The sequence below is a fragment of the Canis lupus genome, chromosome 19 (genome assembly GCF_048164855.1).
Source record: "Canis lupus baileyi chromosome 19, mCanLup2.hap1, whole genome shotgun sequence".
Lineage (NCBI taxonomy): Eukaryota > Metazoa > Chordata > Mammalia > Carnivora > Canidae > Canis > Canis lupus.
Window position 1 is genome coordinate 47,343,829 of NC_132856.1, and position 12,278 is coordinate 47,356,106.

At 53.8% G+C, this 12,278-nt stretch overlaps 1 protein-coding gene across 9 annotated transcripts in view; it reads left to right on the forward strand.

Moving 5' to 3' along the window:
• The window catches only part of CPAMD8 (C3 and PZP like alpha-2-macroglobulin domain containing 8), a 77,263-nt gene that overhangs the window by 50,840 nt on the left and 14,145 nt on the right, over positions 1 to 12,278 (forward strand). For all 9 annotated transcript variants that reach the window (XR_012012188.1, XR_012012186.1, XM_072786852.1 and 6 more), the window contains 4 exons: positions 2,102 to 2,278; positions 6,793 to 6,874; positions 10,129 to 10,285; positions 10,420 to 10,494. Coding sequence is in view for 7 of the 9 variants with exons in the window: in XM_072786852.1 (XP_072642953.1) it covers positions 2,102 to 2,278; positions 6,793 to 6,874; positions 10,129 to 10,285; positions 10,420 to 10,494 (491 nt within the window). In the remaining 2 variants the exon portion in view is untranslated. The remainder of the gene's footprint in view (positions 1 to 2,101; positions 2,279 to 6,792; positions 6,875 to 10,128; positions 10,286 to 10,419; positions 10,495 to 12,278) is intronic.

A 12,278-nucleotide genomic window follows, 5' to 3' on the forward strand; every position in this document is an offset into this window, starting at 1 on the left:
CAGTGAGCGTGGGGTGATGTGCCAGAAGGCTGAATATCTAGGTGAAGTCAGCCAGCTGCAGGGTGGGAGGTGGGGGTCCTGGTGAGAGGGACAGATACCTAGAGCATCTGCTGAGCAGGAGTAAGTGGCTGTGATTGGGGGTCTATAGGGTGTGGGTTGTCTCCTGTATCCTGCCCAGATACAGGAGTGGAAAGTGGGGACCGTGTGCTCGACATGGTGTTGGGTGTTGGAAGTGTAGAGAGAAGGCAAGAGGCCAGGAGGGGCCGACAAACCTGAATGTGGGGGCTCAGGGCTCTCTGACATCAGAGGACAGAAGCCCTGGAGCCCAGACAGGTTGGTGGTTGGGGCCATATCAGAGGATGTGGAAGTTTATTATTTCTGAGGCAGAAGATCAAGTCAGAGATGACTGTACGGGCAAGTGGTCTGTGTAGTAGCACAAGGGAGCAAGCAGATGGGCCGGGATGGAGAGGGGGTAAAGACTGGGACCTGTATGCCAGTACCTTTGGCACAGGGGGATGAAAGGTAAAGAAGAAGCTGAGAAGCTCAGAGGAGGGTGATGAGAAAGTAGGCAGGCCCTGCCATGGATGGCGACTGCAGGAGCAGTGGCAGCCTCAGTGGGGCAGGAGGAAAAGCCAGGGGAGGAAGGGAGGTGTGATCACAGAACAGCAGGAGTTCTGGAGGGCCTGTCAGCCATGTGTGGTGCAGAGAGGCCAAGAAGAGGAAGACAAAGTGCCGAAGAGAGGAAAGCATGGGAGAAATGTAAAAAAAAGAACTTAAAAGTACATCAACAATGTCACAAAATGTACAGAAACTTAAAAAAAGGAATGCCTGGGTGGCTCAGTGGTTGAGCATCTGCCTTTGACTCGGTGTGATCCTGGGGTCCTGGGATCAAGTCCCGCATCAGGCTCCCCATGGGGAGCCTGCTTCTCCCTCTGCCTATGTCTCTGCCTCTCTCTGTGTCTCTCATGAACAAATAAGTAAAATCTTAAAAAGAAAATTAAAAAAAAAATCTAAACACTCATGATTGAAGAGAAAAATCACATTTCCTACTGGAAGTTTGAAAAAAAAAAATTAAAATGGAACTACAATGGCTGGATTGACCTGTCACCATTTGTGGGATGCAACCAAAGTTGTACCTGGAAATGTATAGCTTTAAATGCACTTGATTTAAAAGCCACAAAGAGGGCAGCCCAGGTGGCTCAGTGGTTTAGTGCCACCTTCAGCCCGGGGCCTGATCCTGGAGACCCGGGATCCAGTCCCACATTGGGCTCCCTGCATGGAGACTGCTTCTCCTTCTCCCTCCCTCCCTCCCTCCCTCCCTCCCTCCCTCCCTCCCTCCCTCCCTCCCTCCCTCCCTCTCTCTCTCATAAATAAAAAAAAATCTTTAAAAAAGCCACAAAGAACCTTGTTCAGTGACACCCTGGCTGGCTCAGCGGTTGAGCATCTACCTTTGGCCCTGGGTGTGATCCCGGGGTCCTAGAGTTGAGTCCCACATCGGGCTGCCCACAGGGAGCCTGCTTCCCCTCTGCCTATGTCTCTGTGTCTCTGCCTCTCTCTCTCTCTGTCTCTCATGAATGAATAAATAAATCTTTTTTTTTATTTTATTTTATTTATTATTTATTTATTTAAGTCACAGACAGAGAGAGAGAGAGGCAGAGACACAGGCAGAGAGAGAAGCAGGCTCCATGTACCGGGAGCCCGACGTGGGATTCGATCCCGGGTCTCCAGGATCGCGCCCTGGGCCAAAGGCAGGCGCCAAACCGCTGCGCCACCCAGGGATCCCTGAATAAATAAATCTTAAAAAAAAAAAGAAAATAAATGAACATTCAGCTCATGAGGAGGTAGAGAAAGAACACGGAGTTGAGACTAAAGAACATAGAGGGAGGTGTGTAGGAGAGTTCCAGCAGGTGGCTGCCAAAGCCAGGGCACCCGTTGGGCTAAGTGGGCACGGGTCACAGTCTGGTCCCAAAGGGCAGCGCTGGCAGTCAGAGGGTGGGTGGCCAGTGTTAGGCCATAGGCCACCCTGGGGAAGCTATCCCTAGGACAGCCAGGGCACCAGTGGAGGCCAGCCCACAGCCCAGCTCTCTTTTCCTCCCACCAGGAGACGTCATGGGGCCTACCCTGAACCACCTCAGCAACCTCCTGCGGCTGCCCTTTGGCTGTGGAGAGCAAAACATGATCCACTTTGCACCCAACATCTTTGTCCTGAAGTATCTTCAGAAAACCCGGCAGCTCAGCTCCGAGGTGGAGCAAGAGACCACGGACTACCTGGTACAAGGTACTGGAGTGGGGGGAGACTGCCCAGGTGGAGGGCATGGAGAGGAAAGCAGCTCACATGCCTGGCATAGCAGATGAGGGGGGACCAAAGTGGGTGAAAGAGGCCACACGGGGTGGCCCCATCTGGTCACTGTCAGCAGGAGCCTGGTGTCTGCACCTGTTAGGACAAGGCACTGAATGCTGGGAATCAGCTATGGGGAGAGGAATGGTGTCTTTTAAGTGTAGATTCTCGGGGGGTGCCTCAGTGGCTCAGTCGGTTACACATCTGCCTTCGGCTCAAGTCATGATCTCGGGGTCCTGGGATCAAACCTTGAGGTGGGGTTCTTGCTCAGCAGAGTCCGCTTCTCCGTCTCCCTCTGCCCCTCCCCTGCTTGTGCTCTCTCATTTTCTCTCTCTCAAATAAATAAAATCTTAAAAAAATTTTAATGTAGATTTTTTAAATAAGAAGAGCAATATAATAGCATTATAAAAATATTTAGAAAAGCAAAATAACTCTCTATAGTCTCCCCGTCCACGTTGGCTCCACATTTACACTACCGCTTTCCAGCAGCACAGGTTAGCATTGTCGCCCTTGGTGTCTTGTAACGTGGCATTCTATAGAGTGTCCCAGCCACACGCTGTGTGTGTGATTTGTCCCCCCAGGGCTGTGCAGAGCCGTGGTCCTGTTGGCCCTCACTGCTTCGAGGTGGGACCAGGGGCAGCGTGTCCGATGATGGAAGCTGGAACAGCTTCACGTTAGGGCTTTGAGATACGTGCTGCCCTGAGTCATCTTGTCCGGGTACTTGGTGAATTTCTATGGGCTGGGTGTCCAGAAGTAAAATTGGATGTGGACCTCTGGATGTGCTCATTAATCATTTTCGAGTCTACGCTCTTTGTCCATGACATTTACGGAATACAACATACTAAATAAACTCTTCTCTTGGATGTGCCAGGGGTATTTCCAGTCTTTTCCCCTAAATAACGCAGCATTGAATATCTTCAGAAATAAACAATACAGGGAAGCCTCAGTGGCACTGTGGTTTGATGCCACCTGCAGCCTGGGGTGTGATCCTGGAGACCTGGGATCGAGTCCCACGTCGGGCTCCCTGTGTGGAGCCTGCTTCTCCCTCTCCCTGTGTCTCTGCCGCTCTCTCTCTGTGTCTAGGAATAAATAAATAAAATCTTAAAAAAAAGAAATAATACAGCACTGAACATCTTCAGAAATAAATAAGACAGCACTGAACAGCCTCAGAGATCATGCACCGCTAAATATCTTCTATCACCAGGAATCAGATCCTTAGGATAGGGTACAACCCCATGTGTAGAGAGAATACAGCCCTACCTATAGAGGTAGGACCTCTGAGTAGCCTGACCCGCCCCCTCTGCCTGTCTTGGCCCCACAGGAGGGGCACGGGGGAGGCTGGAGCCTCAGCTCTGTCGTAGGCACCTGCTGTGTGTCCTTAGGTAGGGCCTCAGGAAATGCCTCAGTTTCCTATCTGTGTAGCAGGGGAGTTAAGTCAGCTGATGCCAAGGTCCTGAGGTCTTCTGATGTGTGCTTCTGGCCTTGGGCTGGAGCTGGGGTGAAGGGGAGGAAGGGGAAGGCTTGACCCAGCTGTGAAGCTGGCATTCACCGCAGGCAGGTACGTGCACCTCCCAGCAACCCCCAGATTATAATGGTCCTCATTTCCCACATGAGCAAAGTGAGACTCCCGGAAGCAGCCAGCCTGAGACCATGCAGGGGTGAGTGGTGGGGGATTCCGAGATCCCAGGCTCCCCTGGATTGGATTGGTCAGCCAGGGCACCAGGTCCCAGCCAGAGTGAGAGAAGAACCCACAGGCGCAACCTTGGAAATTTCTGCCTTCAAGAAGGGCTCGCATGTGCCCAGCTGAGGTAATGTCAGATCCCTCTCAGATGGGGGAAACTGAGGCAGGTGAGCACCTTGATTCCTGAGGCCGGCCTGAGGTTCCTGCCTCCTGGCCTGTCAAGGTTCCCACAGTGCCTGTGTTTCTGTACAAGACCTCCAGAGGCAGGCCTGATGATCCAGAGCCATTCCTTCTCAGGAAAAAGGAAAGCTCCAGAGCTCATGGTGAACATGAGACTTTCGGATGGAAAGGGAAGGTCAGGGCTTGCTGGGGGCCGAAAATCTGGCCTGATAAAGGCTGACCAGAGACTGCCGGGAACCCTGAGCCTATTGGGTCTGTGGCCAGGGACTCTCAGGTCGCTGAACACTTTGGGGGGTCGGGCCTTGAATGCCACCCCAAGGCTGATGACCCCTAGTGCTAAATGGCGGCCGGGAGCTCCCCTGAACAGCCAGACCCTGTGACCTTCAGCCAGTAGGCATTTCAGACTCTACAAGCTTCAAATCAAGCCCCCTGCCCCGGTTTTCTGCCAAATTTGCTGGTGTTCGTTTCCTGGGGCCGCTGTCACAGGTGCAGGCATGGCTCCTTAGAGTGCGCTTTGCAGACAGGACGTTTTTTCCAAATTGAAGATCTGTGGCAACCCTGCATTAAGCAAGCCTATCAGCTCCATTTCCCCAACAGCATTTGCTCACCTCATGTTTCTGTGTCACATTTTGGTAACTTCTGCAAAATTTCAAACTCTTAAATGATTATTATGTTCAAATTGCTGCGATCTCATGCTACAACTTGAACGAATGAGGGGTTGCGTCTTATGGAGGAGCAAAGGACATGGTTTCTTTTTTTTTTAAGATTTTATTTATTCATGAGAGACACAGAGAGAGAGAGAGAGAGAGAGAGGCGGAGACACAGGCAGAGGGAGAAGCAGGCTCCATGCAGGGAGCCTGACGTGGGACTCAACCCCGGGACTCCAGGATCACGCCCTGGGCCGAAGGCAGGCGCCAAACCACTGGCCACCCAGGGATCCCAAGGACATGGTTTCTTGAGCTGGAATTTACTCTTGGTGAAGATGCTGTAAAGATTGTTGAAATGACCACCAAGGATTTAGGGTATCACATAAACTGGGTTGATAAAGCAGCAGCAGGGTTTGAGAGGATTGACTCCAATTTTGAAAAAGATCCTACTGTGGGTAAAATGCTATCAAGCAGCGTCGCGTGCTACGGAGAAATTGGGCATGAAAAGAAGAGCCCATCAATGTGGCAAACTTCATCATTGTCTTATTTTAAGGAATGGCCACGGCCACCCCAGGCGTCAGTGGCCACCACCCTGATGTGTCAGCAGCCAGCACGTGGAGGCAGGACCCTCCACCAGCAAAAAGATGACGATTCCCTGAAAGCTCAGATAATGGTTAGCATTTTTTAGCCCTAATATTTTAAAATTAATAAGGTAAGGTGTGTAGGCTGTTATTTAGATATAATAGACTCCAGTATAGCGTAAGCATAACTTTCAATATACTGAAAAACCAAAACATTTGTTTGGCACAATTTATTGGTAAGCTGACCTTGACCCGTACCCAAAGAATGCCTGTACCACAAACCAAGTGACTTAGAACAACAGGACTGGGTTCGCTCACAGCCCTGGAGGCCAGAAGTCCAAAACCAGGGTTCACCAGGCTTGGTTCTGTCTGGAGGCTCTGAGGGACTCTGTCCGTGCCTCCCTCCTGGCCGAATTCTGGGGCCCCAGGCGTTCCTCGGCTTGTAGACGCACTCCCCGTTCCCTGCCTCTGCCTTCATAGGACTTTCTCTTGGGTCTGTGTCTACTTCTGTTTCTCTTTTCTTCCAAGGGCACTGGCCATTGGATTTGGGTCCCACCTTATTCCAGGATGATCTCATCTGGAGGTCTGGAGCATGATTACAACTGCAAAGACCCTTATTTCCCATAAGATCCCATTTTGAGGTTCTAGGTGGACATGAATCTGGGGGGTCACAGCCCACCCAGCGCAGAGCTCCTGCTGCTTTTGCCACCTCCAGGGAGCAGCTTATTCCTTCCAGCGAATAAGCTGCAAACCTTTGGGTCCTCTAGATCTTTCCATTGGACTGGCTCAGCTAAGCAGCTCTGCCACAGAAACCCTCCCCACCTGTCACCACCATCTGCTCCAGGCCCATTGTCGTTGGTTGCCTGGACGGTGCCCACCTCCCGGTCTCCCTGCCTCCTCTCCGGACCCTACAGACCACCCACTGCATATATCCCCTCATAGCCCATGCCCCCTCCTGCCCTCATAGTAAGACCAAACACCCAGTGTGGCCCAAGTGGCCACCTCCCCTCCCTCCCCTGCCCCTCTGCTCTTCTGCTCCGGCTCTTCTGAAGCCTTCTGTTCTCTGAGCAAGCCACTCTCTCATGGAGTAGTCCCCACCCCTGGTGACAGAGGGTGCTGCCTCGAGATGGTGCACATCACTGATCACCTGGGCATGACTGAGGGCCTATGTATGACCGGGAGTGACAGCGGCGATGTCAGGAAATGAGAGGTTTCAGCCAGACCCACAGCGTGGAGCTGTTTCAGGGTCTCCAGATTCAAGGGTGGGGCAGTTTCAGCAACTGCAGCAGGTGGGGGTCCAAGGGATGCTTCCAGGCCGGCTCCCAGCCGTTCATTGGGATGCTGACCCCTCCACTTGCCCCACAGGCTACCAGCGGCAGCTGACCTACAGGCACCGGGATGGCTCCTACAGTGCATTCGGGGAGCGGGATGCGTCGGGGAGCATGTGGTGAGTCCCCACCCTGGGGTGTATGGCCGCGGGGACTCTCCCACCAAAAGCCACAGCCTCACGTGCAGCACGCATGGCTAGGACGCTCGGGGCCAGATGCCCAGGGTGACCAAGGGCCTGGTTGGGAATTGGAGACAGGCTCTGCTGGGCCCTGGGGGCGGCGATGGGAGTGTGGCTGTGAGAGTGACTATTTCTCATAGTTACTCCTTCTGCTCTTGTTGCCACCGTGCTAGCTCTCCAGGCTCTCGGAAGCAGGTCCTGGCTGCTCTGGGCCTCTTCAGAGCCCACTGGACCCAGAAACGGGGGTCACCCTGAGTAGGAGGGGATGGACTGGGAGAGGCCGGACCACCGCCTGGAGGCTGAGGTCAGGGGAGTATGTGGGCAGAGCAGCCTGGGGTCTGGTTTCCCTTGCAAGCGGCTCCCTTTGGCTTTTGGGGCAACCAGGGCAGGGAGGGCCAAAGGTGGGGCTGTGCACCCCTTCGGTCTTATTACCTGGGATACTCAGAGCAGGGCGGTTTGTGTGGCTGTGGATTTGCCATCTCTACTTTTGGGCTAACAGAGACTGTGGGGGCACCCCAACTCCTGTCTCCAGATGGGGTTTCTCTCCCTGAGCTCTATCCCAGCAGCACCTGCAGCAGCTATGGGTATGAAAACTGCTCTCCCTGTCTTAAAGCTGACAGTGTCCACTGCCCAGCAGCAGTGCCAGGCCCGGGGGAGCAGTGACACAGCTGGCTGAGCCCCAAACTGTAGAGTGTTGCTCCCTTGGCTCCAGAGGGCTGACCAGCCCAGAGAGAGGGTGCAAGTCCCACCATGCCCAGCACATGGGCACCGCATCCCATCTTGGCCCTGCGTCCCTGCTGATTGGAACTTGCGGTGTTTGGAACTCCCTTTGCTGCAACGGTGCAGAGCCGGCCTCGGGGCAGGGGCAGGCCTGGGAGATGGGAGCCAGAGCATGGTCTGGCTGATGCAGGTGCCCTAAAGGCAGGAGAAAAGATGGGTTTGGGGGTCAGTGAGGGAGGGTGGCCGGGATGAGTGGACTCCTGGGATAGGTATATGCAGGCTTGAGGTTATGGGCTATTTCACATTTTGACAATTCCCCCTTAAAAAAGCATTGATTTTCTTCCTCTTAACTTTTTTTTTTTATTGTAGTAAAGTACGCAGAACATAAAATTTATCGGGGTGCCTGAGTGGCTCAGTCGGTTGAGCATGTCCCTTGGGCTCAGATCATGACCTGGGATCAAGCCCCGAGTCAGGCTCCCTGCTCAGCGGGGGGCCTGCTTATCCCTCTCCTCCCGCTCATGTTCTCTCTATCCCTCGTCTATCAAATGAGTAGATAAAATCTTAAAAAAAAAAAACCATAAGATATATCATCTTCACCATTTTTAAGCATCTAGTTCAGTGGCATTCAGTACATTCACGCTGTGCAGCGGTCACCACCATCCATCCCCGGAACTCTTTTTAATCTTGTAAATCTGAAATTCTGTATCCGTTACACATGAACTCCTCTCCCCCGCCCCCCCCCCCCCCATCCTAGCTTCTGTCCCTGTGAATTTGGTGACTTCCGGGATCTCTCGTGTGATCGTCGTCTTGTCCTCTTCTTCACGGCTCGCAGTGTCCTCCAGGTCTGCGTGTGCTGCGTGTGTAGCAGGGTCGGAGTTTTTCCCTCTTAAGGCTGAATGACATCCCAGCATGTGGAAGCACCCCATTTTGTTAATCTCTTCATCAGCCTAGACACTGTGTCATCCCATGTGTTAGCTGCCGTGGCAGAGCTGCTGCGAATACAGGTGTACAAATACATCGAGATGCTGCTTCCATTTCCCGCGGGGATAGTCCCCGATGTGGAATCGCTGGAGCCCACGGGAGCTTGGCCCCTGAGTTTTCCAGGAACTGCCCAACTGTGTTTTTATAGCTGCAGCACCAGTTTACATTCTCGGCGACAGTGCACAGGGACACTCCCGTGTCTCCATGTTGTCACCGACACTTGGTTTCTGCCGTTTGGACGGTAGCCGCCTGGGAAGCCCCTAGATTTTGAAGAGGGGGACCTGCTCCTCCATCCTGCGGCTTGTCCCTCTTGGCTTCTTGCTTTCTTTTTTTTTTTTTTTTAAAGATTTTATTTATTTATTCATGAGAGACATAGGCAGAGGGAGAAGCAGGCTCCCTGCAGGGAGCCCGATGTGGGACTCGATCCCAGGACCCCAGGATCACCACCTGAGCCGAAGGCAGATGCTCAGCCGCCTAGCCACCTAGGTGTCCTGGCTCTCTGCTTTCCATCCGTTGGTTCTCCTGCATTGATTTTTCACCCTGTTATTCATCCCTGGGTCCCATCAACTCTCACTCGGATGCACAGTGATGCAGCGGGGAGGGGGGCGGGGTGGACAGGCACAGGCTGCAAAGCCAAGGATGTGACTACCGAGGTGGGCTGTGGGGTGGCCGGTTGGGGGTCCTGGGAGTCCAGAGACGCCCATCCCAGAGTGAGGGGGCCCAAGAGGCTTCCTCTGGGGAGAGACATGTGGGCGGAGCGTGGAGAGACAAGCGGGACCCCGTCCTGTGTACATGGGACAGAAACATGACATGTCCAGCGCCTGGGTGGGGTAACTGAGGCTAGTGGCTTGGTGGAATGTTTTCGGCTGCAAGCAACAGAAATCTGGCCTGAAAGGCAATTCTAAATGTCAGTTCACACCACAGGGCTGGTGTGGGGGCTAGAGGGCTGGCCAGTCTGGTAGCCCACCATGCATCAGGAGCCCCCCGGTTCTCTCCTTTGGTCCCCGTGGGCTCTCTCAGCACAGTGGCTGCTCTCCTCGTGGCGACAGAATTGCAACAGCTGCTCCCAGCATCACTTCATGTGCCTGTTCAAAAGTCATTCCCAGGCCCAGGGACTGAAATGTCCCTAACGGTGGCTGGCCAGGACCACAGAGGGGTCCAGGCATCTAAGACACTTGCAGGTTCCTGAGAGAGATGGGAGATCTCTCTGCAAGGCTGGGGGTCCCCCTTGGGGATTGGCTGTGGAGGGGCATTAGCACCAGTCATGGGCAGAGAGGCTGGTCTCTGTCGTTGGGCCCGGCTGGGTGCTCACCCCCTTCCCTGGAGCACTCACATGGCCCCTCCCATGTCACAGGTGAGGAAGCAGAGACTCTGGGTGGGGGTGGCGCGTGAGGGAGCATGCACAGTTCCTCAGGGGGTGCTCGGGAGGTGACCTTCTCTGCACAACTGCCCCAGCCCACGGTGCCCCCAGCCCCTGCCTCATCCTATTTCAGGCTCACGGCCTTTGTCCTGAAGTCCTTTGCCCAGGCGCGCAGCTTCATCTTCATCGACCCACAGGAGCTGGAGGCTGCCAAGGGCTGGATCGTCCGGCAGCAGCGGGCGGATGGCTCCTTCCCGGCCGTGGGCAGGATTCTGAACAAGGACATCCAGGTGAGTGGCCTCTCGGCCCCCTTCTGGCACCTTAGCCCTGCTCCGCCTACTCCCCAGTGCTGCTGTCTGGGGCCAGTAGGGGGTCGAGGGCTGTCCCCTCTGGCTCGGGGTGACGCTCTAGAGTCCTCTTGCAGGGTGGGATCCACGGCACCGTCCCGCTGACGGCCTATGTGGTGGCTGCGCTCCTGGAGACGGGCATGGCCTCCGAGGTGAGCACAGGGTGGCTGGGGGAGCGGGTGGGCAGCTTTCCCCGCAGGCCAGGCTGGCCATCCTCCGGCAGGCTTTTTTTTTCCCTCGATGCCCTCCTTCCACTCTTTCTCATGCTTTTCGGTGATCCCAGGATGTCCATCTTCCTGGAGTCTGAGCAGAGGATTGAGAGGTCCTGTGATAATTGAGGGGGGAGTGGCGTGAGGGAACTGGATCCTGAGAACCGGACCTCCCAGGACTCCCTGATGCCCCCGGCCCCTGTTTGGGGGGGTCATTTGGGGACAGATCAGTTTCCTGGCTGGTGACCTGTGGGCTCACTTCAAGGAGACCTATACAAAAACTTGTGAAAGTTTTTTTGGGGGAAGGGTCTAGAACCTTCGTTTACAGTTGGTACTGGAGCCAGTGGAGGTGGAGGTGTCCCTGGGGCACCAAGGAGTCATTGTTCTTTCTGTGAAACAGGAGTAGGGGTAGCACGTTCCCTGCTATGAGGGTGTCCATGGTGGATCTCAGCCCTGGGGGCAAGGACCCCACCATTCCTAACATCTGTGTTCAGTTCTACACCCTCTGACGATGAATTGTGAGTTATGGCACTTCTCAGAATTCTTGGCCTCCCAAATCGGATTTAACCTCTGGGTCAAGGGTTTGTGTAGGATCCTAAGATCCTTCATGTCTCGCACACTTTGCCCAGAGGGCCCCTTGCCCTGTGTCAAAGGGCTGAAGTGTGTCTCCCTAAAATTCATATCCTGAAATCCTTAACCCGTCTTAGCTCAGGTCAGCTTCGGCCACTGTCACAAAATACCAGTCTGGGTGGCTGAAACAACGGACATTTACTTCCCATGATTCTAGAAACTGAGACATCCAAGGCCAGGTTCTGTTTGATTCAGTTCTTGGTGAGGACTCTCTTCCCGGCTCATCGGCAGCCACCTTCCTGCTAGGTCCACACGTGGCCTTTCCCTTGTGCGCATGTGTATGTGGGGAGAGAGCAAGGTTAAGGCTCTCTTCTTTGTGGAAAGACCCCTGATCCCATGTGGGGGCTTCACCCCCAAGACCTCACCTACAGCTAATCACAGCCCAAAGGCCCCACCTGGCAATGTCCTCACATTGGGGTTAGGGCTTCAGCATATTGTGGTGGGGGGCACCGACATCTGTTCCAAAGCACCCCAAGACCTCAGAATGTGATTATATATGTAGATAGGGCCTTTACAGAGGTTGTCAAGGGACACCTGGGTGCCTCAGTGGTTGAGCGTCTGCCTTTAGCTCAGGGTGTGATCCCAGGGTCCTACGGGGAGCCTGCTTCTCCCTGTACCTATGTCTCTGCCTTTCTCATGAATAAATAAGTAAAATCTTAAAATAAAATAAAATAAAATAAAATAAAATAAAATAAAATAAATAAAATAAAAAAGAGATAATCAAGTTAAAATGAGGCCATTAGGATGGGTCCTAATTCAGTGTGACTGATGTCCTTAAAAAGGGGGCATTTGGAAACACACACACACAGGGAAGATGCTGTGGAGACACAAGAAGAAGACAGCCAGCTATAGGCCCAGGAGCGAGGCCTGGAACAGACCCTTCCCTCAGGGCCCTGGGAAGGAGCCCATGCCACCCACACCTTGATCTCAGCCTCCGGTGAGACAATACATTTCTACTTTCTAAGCCGCTCACTCTGTGGTATTTTGTTCCACAGCCATGGCAAACGCATCCTCCCTGCCTCCCAGAATATCTGACTGTCCTGGTTGGCCCGGGTCTGAGGGGGGTCCTAGGATGTGGGTCTAGTGGGTGCCTGCAT